At 39.4% G+C, this 16,913-nt stretch overlaps 1 protein-coding gene across 1 annotated transcript in view; it reads right to left on the bottom strand.

The window, feature by feature from the left end:
* LOC311143997 (titin-like) overlaps positions 1–16,913 on the bottom strand; it is a gene marked incomplete at both ends in the record, with an annotated part of 179,483 nt that overhangs the window by 130,661 nt on the left and 31,909 nt on the right. The window contains one exon of the mRNA XM_084179909.1: positions 7,644–7,922. Coding sequence (XP_084036035.1) covers positions 7,644–7,922 — 279 coding nt within the window. The remainder of the gene's footprint in view (positions 1–7,643; positions 7,923–16,913) is intronic.

Genomic DNA, 16,913 nt, shown 5'->3' on the forward strand with positions numbered 1-16,913 from the left:
CCTGCCACTTTGCACTCTAAACTGACTGGATCCCCAATAGTTACTTTCATCACTTCTGGTTTCTCTGTAATCTGAGGTGGTTCTAAAATGCATAGAAATATAAATGTTCTGTTAAAATCCATACATTTCAAAGATAGACCTGACCAACATTTTTTAAAATATCGAGTTAGCATACTAAATGAAAAGACAAACCTTGCACCATGAGGGTTGCATAACACTTGTCCTGTCCAGCATCATTTGCAACCTGGCAGGTATATTTCCCGCTGTGACGGGCCTCACAGACCGGAATCCTTAGAGTTGCCACATTATTCTCAAATGTCCGTTCAATTTTAGGATCTTCCAAGATCCAGTTCTCGTCTCTTTGCCATTGCACAGACAGAGATGGTGACCCAGTGACAACACACTGAAATTCAGCCGATTTGCCCAAAACAGTGGCTACATGTTCAATTTTCTTCACAAATGATGGTGGTTCTAACATCAAACCAAGAGACAATTATTGGCAGTGATCAGTAAGTAAGAATATGTTGTCATCATGGAAGTTATGTAATCTATCACAATAGTACATGTTTTAAGTAACTAACCTTTTATACGAAGTGTAGTTCTACAAGAACAACTTCCAACCTCATTTGAGACAGTACACTGGTATTCACCAACATCTACACCATCACATTTCTGTATTTCAATATTCAGAATTTCCTGTACTTGTGAGAAACTGTGCTTTGTGCTGGATTTAATTTCCTTTAAATCCTTGTGCCACATGACCTCAAACGGACCTGTGCCAATGACTTGACACTCGAAAGACGCATTTGAGCCCTTCACAATATCAGCAGTTGATAACTGTTTAACAAAGGATGGTGGCTCTGAGGTAGAGAAAACAGACAATTCAATGAAGTCTGAATCATATAAAGGTTTGAAAATATAAAATGATTCCTAAAAAGACAATTAAACTAAACCAACCTTTCACTTTCAATTCCATATTGCAGCTTTCACTGCCGGCTTCATTACGGGCCTCACAATAGTATATTCCACTGTCCTTAGTATCAGCACCACATATCTCTAGGGTTACTATGTTGTTAACAAAGGACATCTTGTATTTGTCACTAGGACTTATCTCGTTCCCATCTCTGAACCAGTAAATATCAATCTCTGGAGTTCCAGTCACCTGGCATTCAAATGTTTTACTTTGCCCAGGTTTTACCACTGACACACAGTCAGGTTTTCGTGTGAACTTTGGAGGCTCTGTAAAATGAAGTAAACATAATAAGTATAGCAGAGGTCCAATTCCAAAACAAATATCAAGAAGGTAAAGAATAACGGACAATAAGAACCTTTGACAAAGAGCGTTGCTTGGCAAGCATCAGAGCCGACGTCATTATTAATTTCGCAGATATAGTCTCCAGAGTCTAACGCTTTGGCAAAGAAAAGCTCCAGTGACGTAGAGGTGTTGTCTTTAGTCACAGAGCAATCAGAGCCGGATAAGATCTCCTTCTTGTCTTTAAACCATTTAATGGTCAAGGGTGGCGTGCCAGACAAAAGGACATTAAATTGAACCTTTGATCCAGGCAAAACATCCATTGATTCAGGCCTTTCTAGAACTGATGGTGGTTCTGTTGATAAAAGGGGGAACGCATGTTTCAAGTTAAAAGTCTAAAAAGTTCTGAAGCCAAAGATATAGAAATATAGAAGACAAAAAAATTGTTATCCAAACCTTTTACAAGTAAGGCCCCAGAACACTGGTCTTTGCCTGCCTTATTAGTAGCAATGCAGGTATAGCTACCACTGTCTGCACTGTCAAGACGACTTATTTCCAGAAAAGCTGTGTTTTCAAAGAATGTGCATTTGTGCTTATCATCAGTCTTGATCTCTTTCTCATCTTTGTACCAGAGTACAGATATGGGCAGAGAACCAGACAAAAGACACTCCAAGTGGGCAAATGATCCTTTGATACTCTCCGTTTCCTTCAGTTTCCTTGTGAAAGATGGTTTCATAATTTGATCTAGCATAAATAAAAAAGAAAGTAATGAGAATGCTGTCAAAACAGGTATACCTGTACAAAAAGCTCAAACAATGATTAAAATATGTATAAATTAGCTGACCTAGAACAGAAACTGTAGCTTCACAAGTACTGCTTCCAACGTCATTGGAAACTTCAAATGTGTAATCTCCACTATCACTTTTTTCTGTACTGAGAATATTTAGTACAGAGCTCTTATCTGTGCTGTGTACTTTGTATCTTTGACCTGATGTCAGCTCTCTTCCATCCTTCAGCCATTTCACTTTGAGCACCTTGGTTCCTGAGAACCTGCACTGAAGTGTAGCAGGATCCCCCATTGTAACACTGACAGATTTTGCCTGTTCAGTGATATTTGCTGGTTCTGTGATAAACATAATATTCAACAATGAGTTTTTAACATCAGAGTATAAAATCCAAACAACAACAGCAATTTGAAAAATGTCCTCATAAACATCAACCAACCTTTGACTACCAATAACGCAGAGCATTTCTGGCTGCCAGCTTCATTTTTGGCCTGACAAGTATATTTCCCAGCATGTTTGGTTTGAATATTTAAAATACGCAGCAGTGCTGTCCTGTCTTCAAAGGACATCTGCGCATGTTCACCATCTTTGACCTCATGGTCATCCTTCAGCCATGATACAGTCATTGGTAGTGATCCTTTCAGAGTACACTGCATAGAAATCTCACTGCCAACTAGGGAATTCATATTCTCTATCTTTTGCACAAACGATGGCGGTTCTAAAGGTGGAAAAGCATACAACATTTTAACTGAAAGTCTACAGAAATAAATAGATACATACACTACCAGTCAAAAGTTTGGACACACCTACTCATTCAAGTGTTTTTCTTTATTTTTTACACTTTTTTACATTGTAGAATAATAGTGAAGACATCAAAACTATGAAATAACACATATGGAATCAGGTAGTAACCAAAAAAGTGTTAAACAAATCAAAATATATTTTATATTTGAGATTCTTCAAATAGTCACCCTTTGCCTTGATGACAGCTTTGCACACTCTTGGCATTCTCTTAACCAACTTCATGAGGTAGTCACCTGGAATGCAATTCAATTAACAGGTGTGCCTTCTTAAAAGTTAAGTTGTGGAATTTGTTTCCTTCTTAATGCATTTGAGCCAATCAGTTGTGTTGTGACAAGGTGGGGGGGGGGGGGGGGGGAATGGAAAACCCAGAGGATAAGTTCATTAGAGTTACCAGCCTCAGAAATTGCAGCCCAAATAAATGCATCAGATGACCTGGCCTCCACAATCAACAGACCTCAACCCAATTGAGATGATTTGGGATGAGTCGGACGGCAGAGTGAAGGAAAAGCAGCCAACAAGTGCTCAGCATATGTGGGAACTCCTTCAAGAACGTGGGAAAAGCATTCCAGGTGAAGCTGGTTGAGAGAATGCCAAGAGTGTGCAAAGCTGTCATCAAGGCAAATGGCGGCTATTTGAAGAAACTCTAATATAAACACTTTTTTGGTTACTACATGATTCCATATGTGTTATTTAATAGTTGTGATGTCTTCACTATTATTCTACAATGTAGAAAATAGTAAAAAATAAAGAAAAACCCTTGAATGAGTAGGTGTGTCCAAACTTTTGACTGGTACTGTATATTTAAATTGAAGGTTTTCACACCAACCTTTCAGTGTCATCTCACAATCACAAGATGACTTCCCAACTTCATTTTCTACTGTACACTGATATTTTCCAGCATCTCTCACTTCAATTGCCAGAATCTGGAGGGTAACTATGTCATCCTTTAAGACTATCTTGTGTCTTTTATCATTTCTGATCGCCTTTGTGTTTTTGTAAAAAGATACGTTGAATGGAGCAGAGCCTGCAAGCTTTCCTTCCAACATAATATCAGATCCTTTGATAACTTCTTTGGATTCAAAGGTCCTTGTAAATATTGGAGGTTCTAAAAGAAGATGGCAATCAAGTCAGAATACAATCTAAAAATATAAATTGATTAATCTAAAAAAAACTCAGAAAGCTGAATACTCAACACACCTTTAACTGTAACTGTGCTGCTGCTGTGGTCACTACCAGCGTCACTTGATGCCACACAAACATAATTTCCACTATCATCAACAGAGCAGTTGACAATCTCCAATGAGGCAACTGAATTGATGACAACCATTTTGTATTTCTCATTTTGTGTTATCTCGATCTCATTCTTGAACCACTTAAAACTGATCTCAGGGGTGCCAGTTGCTTTACACTCTAGCTTTACAGCACTTCCTTTCACTACTAGTTTCGTAGACTCAAGCTTCATCACAAACACTGGAGGTTCTAAAAAAAGAGTTTGATACTGATTATCAGACAAGTAAACAAACATTGATGCAAGAACAGAAGAACAACAAATGCATATTGAGCAGGGTATATATAAGAAGAAAGGGCACCTTTCACAAACAAGACAGCAGTGCATGCCACCTTTCCAGCGTCATTGGCCACTTGGCAATGGTAGTTAGCTGAGTCAGTGGGCTTTACTGAGTGAAGTTCCAAAAAACTTGAGGAGGTCTCCTTCTTGATAAAAAATGTGCCTCCACTTGATATCTCCTTGTCCTCTCTGAACCACTTGATCATAAGAGGAGCTGTTCCAGTGAAAGCACACTTCAAGACAACGGTAGATCCTGGTATGACATCTTGGTTGTCAGGTTTCAATGTGAAGATTGGAGGTTCTAAAATTCATTAAAAGGAGAAAATATTAATTTTTCAGCATCATATTATCCCAAGAAAATGCCATAGGCCTACTTCAATTGGACGTGTGACATAGGGCTAAAGAATTACTTAAACGTTATAAACCTTTGACATATAAGGTTCCACTGCTTTCTTTAGATCCAGCAGAATTTGTTGCCCGGCATGTGTACACTCCAGCATCAACCTTTTCCAATTGAGTAATTTTCAGTGCAGCTGAGTTGTCTTTGAGTTCAGGTAAATATCTATCTCCAGACTTAATTTCTTTATCATCTTTGAACCAAGACAGAGTCATAGGCTGGGATCCTGATACTTTGCAATCCATTGAAATATCATTACCCATAATTCCATCAAGTCTTTTCAGAGACCTTGTGAAAGAGGGTGGTATGATACGATCTGTTTTGGAAAGAAAAATTGACATCATACTGTACATTGCAAGTTAAAATAAATGTCATGAAATCAAACTTTTAAAAGTAGCAAAGAAGAAAAGCTAACCCAGCACAGTAATAGAGCATGAGCACTGGTCCTTTCCAACACGGTTGGACACTTCCATCGTGTATTCGGAAGAGTCTACTTTTTCAGACGCAAGAATCTTTAAGATGGCAATATTATCTTTCAGAGTTATTTTATATTTTCGACTCCCTTTCATCTCCTTTCCATCCTGGAACCATTTCACTTTAAGTTCTGGGCTTCCAGCGATTTTGCATTCCAAGGTTGCAGATTCCCCTGAAGTCACGTTGATGGATTCTGCTTTCTCTAAGATTCTAGCAGGTTCTATAATAAAGTAAAATGAATTAGATTGAGGTGTCACAAGAGTATAATGTGTTTATATGTAATACATAAATATATATGTACATGTTTTATTTAAATGTTTAAATAGTTATCTAACCTTGAACTGTAAGAGTGGCTTCACATTTGTTTTGTCCAGCCTCATTCTCTGCTTGGCAAGTGTACTTGCCACCATGGCTAATGGCAACAGTTGTTATTGACAGAATAGCAATGTTGTTCTCAAATGTCATTTTGATATTTGGATCATCATCTCTCAACATTTCAGTGTCCCTCATCCATTTGACGGAAATGGGGGGTGAGCCTTTCAATGTGCCCTGCAGTTTCACAGAATCTCCCAATGTTGCTGTAATGGTTTCAATCTTCTTTGCAAATGTTGGTGGTTCTATACAAAACATATTATCAAATCAATGAATCATGTTTTTTAGAAAACATACTGTATTTAGATAAATCAATGTGAGTTTTTTTAATTTATCAACAATACTAACCTTTTAGTTTGGCCAGTGCATTAGTGGTGATTTTACCAACATCATTAGCTATGCAGCACTGGTAATCCCCAATGTCTGCACTTTCAAATGAGCAGAACTCCAAACGAGCAATGGACTCATGAGAGACGATCTTATATCTTTTATCTGTGGCGACGACTGGTTTCTTATTCTTCAACCAGGTGATTTCAAATGGAGCTGTTCCTTTAATTTCACATTCAAGTATGGCAGGAGTTCCCTTCACTGTCTCTACCATTTGCAATTCTTTTCGAAGGGAAGGGGGCTCTAAGAGTAGAGATCAGATTAAATTATACAACTATCTGTTAGATTTTGTAAATAATTGTAAGTAAAGAAAATATGTAATGGTGGCAAACCTTTTACAGATAACTCAGTGCTGCAGCTCTCACTACCAGCTTCGTTTGACACCTCGCAAGTGTAGTTTCCGCTGTCTAACACGTTTACATTGATTATTTCCAAAGTTGCAAGACCAGCCTTAAAAGTGATTTTATATTTATCTCCATCACTGAGCTCCTTGTCATTCAGAAACCAGGTAGCTTTGAGTTCAGCTGATCCTTTGACTGTGCACTGCATCCGAGCAGCTATGCCTTGCTTCCACATTAGTTTTGGTTCCATTTTCTTAACAAAGGTAGGGGGCTCTGAAATAAGTTTTAGTTTGCAAAACAGCAAAAGTGTTGTCAAACAAGAATCAATACATAACCACCAAAAGAGAAGAGTTCAAGAAAGATAAAATAAAAATACATACAGTAGCTGCATAGCGTTAGTGGCTGTTTCAAAGAGGACTCAACAGCTGTTTTTTTTTTACAATTAGTTCCTAGTAAGCAGATCTGTAAGTGCACACACACTACGTTAATACAGAAAATCTACTTAAAGACCTTACCTTGTACCGTCAACGTGGTAGGACAAGTTGTACTCCCAGCATCATTTGAAGCTGTACATACATATTTCCCTGAATCTTTCAGTGTTGCCTTTGTAATTTCAAGAACGACAACCTTGTCTTCAAAGGATTGTTTACAATCCATTGTTTGATGAAGCTTTTTGCCATCTTTCATCCAGGTGATGGTCACTCCAGTGTCCTCATCCACTTGACCTTCGAGCCGCAGTGTATTACCAACGGCTGAAGACACTGAGGCCTCAAAGGTCTTTATGAAACTGGGTTTGTTGATAACCCTCAACTCTGAACTGCATATAGCAGTACCAACACTGTTTGATGCTTTGCAAAGGTAAGTGCCCTGATCGTTCAGCTGAAGATTTTTGATTTGTAGGGAATATTTGGTCTTGTCAGATGATATTTGATAGCTTCCCCCCGGAGAGATAGCAATGTTGTCTTTGTGCCAGACAATAGTCATCGGTGAAGAACCAGTAACTACACACTGGAATGATGCTTGTTTGCCCACGTATAAAGTCATGGGATCAGGCTTTGTACTAAATACTGGCGGGTACATCTCTATAAAAAAGTAATTAAAGATGGAAAAAAGCAATAGGATATGAATACCTAAACTGGTACAATATACAAATGTTGAGACAACAAGTGCACATTACAATTTTTTGTACTGTTTTCAACCTTTAAAAAAAACATAAATATACATACAGTTGCATAAATAATGTTAAAGGAAACAGAGGACTCACCAGTCACTGTCAGTTTGGCGGCACAGGTGTCACTGCCATGCTGGTTTGTAGCCTTGCAGGTGTATTCACCACTGTCGGCTTTGGTTGGGCTCAGAAGCTCCAATGAAGATGTCAGTTGCCGAGTGAGGATGTGACAATTTGCACTCTCTTTGATTGAAGTGCCAGACTTGAACCATTTGAAGGTCACATTTGGTGCCTCTTCAATTTCACATTCAAACTTGGCTCTGCTGCCAACATTGATCTCCAGGGGAACAATTTTGTACCTGAAAACAGGTGGCACTATAATGTGCACAAAAAGAAAAGTAAATTAGTACCCAAGTAGATAATGATGCAAAAAAATGACAAGTAGACAAATGGTGCACAGAGCTGGAACAGGGATGGTGGAATGCAACGGTATGGTGGGATGCATTCCAGGAGTGACTGTGAAGAAATGGTGGAATGGTTAGAGGAGGAAGGAGGAAAGTGACTTCATGATAGAGGAAGGAGGAAAGTGACATCATGAAGAATGAAACCATGACAAATTTGCCCCTGAAAGCATGCAAAAATATTTCAGTGCTCAGTGGAGAATGACCAAGAATGAAATGTTATAGTTCATGGGTGACGAAAATACCTGGGAATGATATAGAAGAAATAAACATGTGGAGAATGATATAGAGAAATACTAAGGTGAATTAGTAGTGGATTGAAAGTATGGTAAATTCATGCTGAAAATTATATCAATAAAAATATCGATTTTGCATTAATTTGATCTAAAAATAAATATGTATGAAATAAAGTATGAGTTTGCTGCCAAGATTAAAATAAAATGTTATATTACATTAGAAAAATGTAATGAATGAAAGTTAGTTTATATGTATGGTGACGAGTAACAATAAAACTATCCCCATTATCCAACCTTTCGAGACAACTGTGAGTCTTGATGATGTTGTAGTCTTTCCAGCTTCATTCACAGCCTCAAAGACATATTCTCCTTCGTGCTTCTCCTTGATAATTTTCATGATTGTAAGTGTGTATGTGTCAAGTTCTTTGGAACACTTGAACTCTTTGCCAGATTTAATTAGTTGTCCATTGAAAAGCCAATTAGCTTTTGTAACATACTTTACTGTCACAGTGTATGTAACCTTACAATGCTCCTCTGTGGCAATGTCCTCTAGGAAAGTTTCAATAATGGGATAATATTTTACGTTTTCTTGAGGTTTGGATTTTTTGACCTCTTCTGAAATAAATTCCTCCCTGTGTTCTTTTTGGATGAGTACATCTAAAGACTGTTCAGTTGGAATGGATGTCATGGGCATATCGGTGGTGATATCAACCATACCTACATCTCTTTCATAACCTTTTACAGTCATAGTTCTAACCTCCTTTCTGGTCACCTGTACTGACTGTTCAAACTCAGCATGTGATTCTGTAGTAACGTCTATTACTTGAGCACCCAAGTTGGATTGAGTTACTTTGGACTCTTGCACCACAATACGTTCCTCAGCTGTTGCCGTTTCATGTGTAGCCCGTGATTCGGTCTTTCGTTTAGCAGCCTGAGATTTAGGTGTTGTGAAATCAACTACACTTTCTGCTACTTTTACGGTCTCCACTACCGATGACAGTATTTCTTTGGAGGATGCACTGCTAACCTGTAGTCTTTGGGGCTTGTCGATTTGCATTGTGCCAGGTTGCTCAGATGTAAGAACATGCTGCTCGTGATAGACAATTGAGTAGAAAGCTGCCTGGAGTTCAGTCCTTAGATCTGCAGTCTTGGGGTACTGACCTTCAAAAGCAAGTGTTATTTCCATAGGGGCACTTGGTGTTGTGATAAGATAAGTGAACATTGCACGCCTAGGTTCCTTGAGTACCTTCACTTCCTGTACCTCAGTAGCCTCTAAACTTCCAACAACGTCTGCTAGTATAAGTGGCTGATCAAGAGCCACAGCAGACTGAAGTGCAGCTTTCAACTGACGTCTGATGTCCAAACTTGTTGGTTTTGGAATCTGAATAACAAATGTGAGCTCCTTTGGAAGAGTTCGACTTTCTCCAGACTCTGAAACGAAAACAGCCATTTTGTGCTGAGTTTTAAGGCTAACTTTTGTTGACTCTGATTTGGTCATTTGCTGAGACATTTCACCAATCAATATACGCTTTTCATCCATCATTATTGACTGTCTAACAGACTGTCCTTCCTGTATCTGGATGGCAAAATCTTGCTCTGTTGCTTCTAGAAGTGCACTACTCTCAGTTGCGATCGCCTTCTCCTCTATTTGTATGGGCTCAGTAGGTACTTTAGGCTCTATTTTTGTTTTGCATATAAATTTGTCAACAGTTGTCAAACTCTCAGTATGTCCCTCCTCTAACGCTTGACTATCTGCCACACTTGTAACTTGCATGATGTTCCAACGATCTTCCTTTTGGATTAATGCACGCTGCTGTTTGACATCACTAGTAAATGGTGTTTCTTTGGATATCTGCATGGGCTTCGATGTGACCTGAAGAATATTCTGCGGTCTGGGTTCTGTTCTAAGCTCTGACTGAACTCCTGTCACGGACACATCAAGATCTTTGGAATAATCTGCGCTAAGCTCCCTTTTTTCCTCTGAGGATGCTACATGTTTTCTGGCTTTCTCCTGCTTCTGTGTTGCTGTCTGTTGGTCTGGCTTTTCAATGGTAATAATTCCCTCTTTGGTTAAGGCACCTACTGGATGAACTGACTGAAGATGTAATGGGGTAGGGGCTTGTTTTTGGGTCTGAATGGTCATTGTGTCTCTCTTGGCCTCAAACAAAATCGTATCCTCGCAAGTGACAGATCTCCGTTCATCATGGGTTACTGTATGTAAAAGAGTAGGGCTTTTCCTGGCGCCTGCTTGTTCTACAGCTGGTTTCTCACAAGTAAATGGTTCCTCAGATGGTAGGATATCCTGATCTCTAATTATCTGCAAATGTAGTACCTGTTCACCTTCTACCTGAGAAAATAATGAGGTAGCACTTTCTAAACTCTTCAGTTGTTCTGTGTGTTCAGCTTGTAACATCTGCTTTTCCTCAGCTGTCAGTGCAGACTTCATAATGTAATCTTTACGAAGGAGAGCCTTCTCTGCTTCTGGCCTCTGCATGGTAAATTTAGTCTCTTTTGATAATGTTTGTTTTGTCTCAGAAACTGAGGCTAGGATTGGTTTGAACGATTCTTTGGTCACTGAAGATTGTAGAGCAGAGTTAGCAGATGGCACATCTGTGGTATGGCCCTCAGGAATCATCTGTTTTTCAGTTGACATAGCAGAATACAATATCTTAATGCCTTCTTTGACTTTGTAACTTTTTTCCTCCTGTGGCTTGGGAATTTCTTGCAATCGTTCTTTTAAAATTGACTGTTGGGATTCAACTTGATGACTACTGACAAGATGTTTTGGCTCGGAGGTTGGCTTTACTTTATCTGTCTTCCTTTCACCTGACATCTCTGTGCTTACACTCGCCAAGGTGGTTATCTCCTCGGAAGTGGCAGACATTAATTTTGAACGCTTCTCTTTTGAAGACTGAATCTCTATGACTACTGGGCTTTGGATACGGTCACAGTGCTGCTCTGTGAGCTGTGGGCTCTCCTGAACAGCAGATGTATGAAATGGAGCCGTACGGTGCTGTTTCGTAGGAACTGCTGAAACTTGAGGTGGAAGGGTGACACCCACAGACACTCTCTCTTGTACCTCATGTGACTGCAGAACTGCAGCCTGGTGGGTGACCCTCTCTCTTTGGGCAGTAGCCGCAGACATATCCAACTCTTTAAGGGTTTGTACTTGCTCACTGGAAACAACCTGGCTGTCCTCGGTGCCAATGGTGTACACCATCTGATGTCCTGCCTGATCTCTGGCCCTGGCCTCTCCAGGAAGGTTGACTTCGTACAAGCGGGATTCTGTAGCTTGTTCAGCAGTCATGGATACTTTATAACCTTTTTGAACAACCATGTGTTCCTTACGCTGAGATACAGAGATAGGCACTTTGAACACAATTAGGTCAGCACTACAAGAGGCCTCCCCAGATGGGTTGGAAGCCTTACATGTATAGAGACCACTGTCCTGCTGTTGAATGCCCTTCATGTTGATGAAGCCAGAGCCATCTGTGTTGTTCACTATAATGCAGTACTTACCAGGCTGAATTTGACGATCACTTTTATACCACTGCACGTCTGGTATTGGATCACCAGTTACTTTATACTTAAAGTATGCCTCACCTCCCTCTTGGCATTTTATAGGTTTGATTTGGCTAGTGAAATTAGGAGGTTGGCCAGTGGCTTTAAACATTTTTTCAACCCATTGCTCAGCTGTAGTTGAAGCTCTCTTTCTTACCTCCAGGTAAGTAGTACAGGTTGTCTGGCCAAATCTATTGCTAGCTGTACAAGAGTACTCGCCTTCATACTCTGTTTTTACCTCAGATATTATTAAGGTATACTCATCTTTTTCTTGAACTAATTTGTAAATTGATGAAGAAGTAATTACTTTCCCATTATGAAACCATTGAACAGTAGGCTTTGGAAGGCCAGATACTGTGACAGTAAATCTAGCTGACTCCCCAACATTGACAGCTGCTGGTGAGAGTTGGGTCATAAATATTGGTTTTTCTTTTTTCTTCTCTAAAGTACTAGAATAGCATTTAGACTCTGGCTGGAGTTCAAGTGTTTTTGATTTTTGAGGTAACTGAAGGCCAGTGGTGTAGGATTCTTGTTCTTCTTCCACTGTCGTCACAGTCGAGCTAGAATATTCTGTGTAAAAAATAATTTGTAAGATTGAGATAAAATGTCCATTACAGAAAGGGTTATGCTGGTCAACTGTGTGTCCGCTGCAAAAGCTTAAAGGGTGACATCAACATTACTTTACATTAAAAAAAACACCATACAATAAATACATCCGTATATAACTATTTTATTTCCATAAATAAACACTGTTAGAGACAAACTGAAGTGATTTCTGTACAAACAAATCATGAATTTAAATTATTCCCATTTCCGAATGAATACTCTGTCGTACTTTATTGAGATTAGTCAAATTGGTAAATCTTTTATAAGCCCAAATATACAGTATTCATTAAGAATACAATTGCCTCAAACATACAGTGAAACACATATTTACAGCACATATCATGTATATAATGAACATATCCTTTTAAAAAAATGTAATTTTACAGCCAACCCCATGGCTTTATTTTGAATGGATGTACTTTGCCATTTTAGTCCTAATGAAAATATAAACTCTACAATAGTACATTCAATATTAGATTCAAATTGTGTTAGATAATTGTTTTGGGTGTGTACAAGATTGTTTTTAAAATCATTAACCAAAAGAAACAAAATATTATCACAAACTCATTCACAAATAAAAATAAAAATTCTGCACATCACTGATTCTACAGCATCATGCTAACACAGAGTTATCATGGTTGCGTACATATTGATAATTTGACACGCACCTCTTAAAGCTGAAACTGCCACATCCGTTTGGGATATTACAACAACAAAGTTACAGCAAACAACGACCAGTTTTTCCTGACATCATTGCACGCGCGATAGAACAGCAGAATATGTACTGTAATCATTTGAATTCCAACTTCAACACTACACACTGGGAATTGGATCACCAGCTCTCCATTGAGCATGCTTTTTAGTTCAGCAGTAGGCTTAATCTGGGTCCGAGAAACCCCCAATGATTAAACTAGATAAGCCCAAGAGTTTGATGTATTTGTTATATTATATATGACTATATATTAAATTCTATGATTAATTTGAAATATTAAAACACTGGACATTTTGATGCAAGATCTTCATTTGGGCCTAACACGAATGTCTTCATAACAATGTCTTGATTACACATGGGTGGTAAGTATTCATACACGTTGTCACGTTAAATAAAACAAGCAATAACTTTTGTTTGACTATTTTGAAAAGCAAACATTCCCCTTTACCAAACATGATTATATAAAATGTATAATGACTTATGTGTGAAGTGATTATACACTATACACAATAAATAAGATCTATACCTAATTTCAGAAAACGTTTCGCATGTATCTCGGAATAATTAATAAAAGCTACTTTTCGAACACACAATTCCTTAATTGAGTTCAACATCCACATGAACATAAATGACATGAAGAGATTAGAACACTTTCAACAAAGCAGTTGTTTCAGTATATCCAGATTTGTTTTGGATAAGGCACTTGTACTCCCCGGCATCATTTTGGGTGACATTTGTTATGATCAAATTAAAATGTCCAGATGCTTTCTCTTGGATCATGTACCTAGTGTCTTTCACTGGATCCCCATCTTTGTACCATTCAGCAGTGGGATGAGGTTTACCATTAACTAAACACTGGAGGACCACTGGAGTTCCTACTGCTGCAGTGACGTTTGTCAAAGGAATAATGCATTTTGGTGGAGTTTCAGTCATTTGAAACTGGAAACTACACGATTCTGATGACTTTCCTTTGAATTCTATTTTATCATCTTTGGCGGGCTCTGCGAAAACGTCAAAATTTATACTGACATATTTCTCTCCCTGCTCGCTCATCTCATTGTCTGTCATGGCTACAAGTCTAACAGCTTTTTGTGATTCATCAGCTTCCTGCTCGAATTCAAATTCCAGCTCTATTTCTGATGCCTGCTCACCGTCAAACTCATTCCCAACAACTAAGTCAAACTTTTGAGGCTGAACTTTAGCACTACCAAGAGACACAGCTGTCAATTCTCTTCCTCTTGTTTTCCCTATAAAGCTTTTAGGATTCAACACAAGAAGAGATGCCCTGCAAAGAGTTTCCCCAACCACATTGATGGCCCTGCAGGTGTATATTCCACTATCATGAGCGCTTACTTTCCTGATCTTTAGGAAATGATTGTCTCCATCAGACGAGTACAAGTATTTCTTGTTATCGTGAGGGATCTTCTTGTTACCTTTAAACCATGATACTATGGGAGAGGGAATTCCCATCAGAGAACACTCAAACATTACAGTTGTATTTTCGGGGGTTTCCATATCACAAATTGGGTTGATGAAGCGCGGTGGCATTTCTGTAACCTCAAAAGCTATTTTTAAATCATCCCTTTCCTGTGTTACAAAGTCAACTCCACTCTCCTCGTACATACTCGGGAGAACATCGAGTGATATTATCATACTTTTATTGTCAGCAGTGTATTCTGGGATGGTAATTATCTTCACCTGTCTCTCAAACTCTTTAACCTCGTTTTCATCCAGCTCCACCTCTAATAGAATCTCCTGAGGGGAGCAAGACCTCGATGAGTCATCGTCTTCCTCAACATCAAACTCCATCACATGCTGATGGGTGACTGCTGGTGGTGGGGGCATATATCTGGCCTCGTTGGATATAACTACAACTAGTGCAACGCTTTTTGCCTCCCCTACATAGTTAACAGCTTCGCAAATATATTCACCTTGATCAGCTTTTGTAATGTTCTGAATAACAAGTGTGATATTGTCGCCATCTCTATCCATTGTAATCCTTTCTTCTGCAACAAGCTGGGTTTTGTTTCTAAACCACTTCACTTCAGGTGAAGGCAACCCAAAAACCTCAGCGTAAAATGATAATGAATCTTGTTCAAAAACTCTCCTTTTGGTGAGAGGTTTGAGGAAAGCCGGAGGGATTCCCTGGACTTTTTCCTGTAGTCCTCCAAGGCCAAGGGCACGCTCTGAGAGGAAGATTTCTTCCTCTAAGCTAAATGCAGGGGGGGTTGTCTCAATGCCCTCATCATCGGGTGACCTCAAGAACTTAGCAGGAGAAAATAACCTCTCACTGGTGTCAGTAGATGGTCTTTTACGTTCAAGAGGAGAGAAGGCATACTCATTAGGGGTCATATAACCTGCTGGGGTTTCAGTTTCAGGAGTGTGGAAAGATTCGGGAGATTTCGGGAGCAGCGAAATTTCAGTTGAAGAAGCTGGCGTATAGAATCGCTCGATTTCTGTTAATTCCTCACTAAATGTGCTACCACACTCAATGGACATCTCCGACTCTGGTGATAGGGGTCTGCCCCACTCAGTTGGTGGGTTGTAGTAGTCATAAACAGTACTGAAGGTCACTGCCTCCTCCTCAAGTGAGGTCACACCTGTAGCACCTTGACTGACAGCCGTACTTAGATAATCACTATCTGCTTTAGCCTCTGCTTGCTGTTGTGAACCTTGTGCAGCAAGATAATCTGTAAAACCATCTTCTTTGAGCTTAATACTCACTGATTTTGAAACCACTGAAGGCTCACCACTCTCAGCATCAGCATGTTCCTCATTTTCCTCTGCAGTTTCTTCACTAACAATTTCACTACGTGCCCCACTAACACTGACAAATGCGCTACCCTTTGAGCGTTCAGATATAGACATGTTTTCATTAATGTCAGTCATGTCCTCGCCAACAGAAGACTCAGTGTCCAATCTCTGAACTTCTGGAGCTGCAAATGAGCCAGATAATCTTTTTGGCTTTACAACCTCATCACCAACTGACGGTGAAACATCATCTGGGGTCTCCGACATTGGGACTTTCTCACAAGGAATGAAGCTACTGCCAGTGCTGACAAATGCACTTCCACTGTCCTCTTCCATACTTTCAACGATTACACCAGGTCCTATACTTTCTGGTGAATGGCTAGTCTTTACTGCCTTAACTGCCTCAGGTCTGACAATTTTTGGTGACTCCTGCACCTCTGCTACACTTGAGAGGGGAACAAAGTGTTTTAAGTCACCATGGGTGTCAATTACGCCAGCTTCCTCAACAGTTTCTCCTGAAATCATACAGATTTCATTGTCTTCCTCCTGAGTAGTAGACATGGTCTGGCCACGCTCTGGGGTACTTTTTGGAGAGACTGTCTTCGCTTTGGTCGAAATTTGTGTACTTTCTACCTCTGGTCCACTTTTGGGGGAAATTGACTTTGCTCTCGAAATCTGTGTATAACTACCTTCTACTAATATAGTGTCTTGTTTGGCCTGAAGTGGAGTTCCTTCCACAACATTAGTTACCAATGACATATCATCCTGATCAGGATGGATTGAAACTTCTGGGATATCCTCAGGGAAATACGACTCTGTGGACTTTTTCACTTCATCAACAGTGATATCTGACAATTCAGGTGCCTCTGACAATTCAGGTGCCTCTGACAACACAGGTGCCTCAAAGGCCTGCTTAATTTGTGACACTTGGACTACTGCAGCAGATGATTGCAGACCACACCCAGTAATAGTAGGTGCTTCTTTTGAAACACTTTGCTTTGGTTTAGTTACGTTTGGAACATTATCTTTAAGGCTGTGG

Source organism: Coregonus lavaretus, assembly GCF_964263955.1.
Source record: "Coregonus lavaretus genome assembly, chromosome: 16".
NCBI lineage: Eukaryota > Metazoa > Chordata > Actinopteri > Salmoniformes > Salmonidae > Coregonus > Coregonus lavaretus.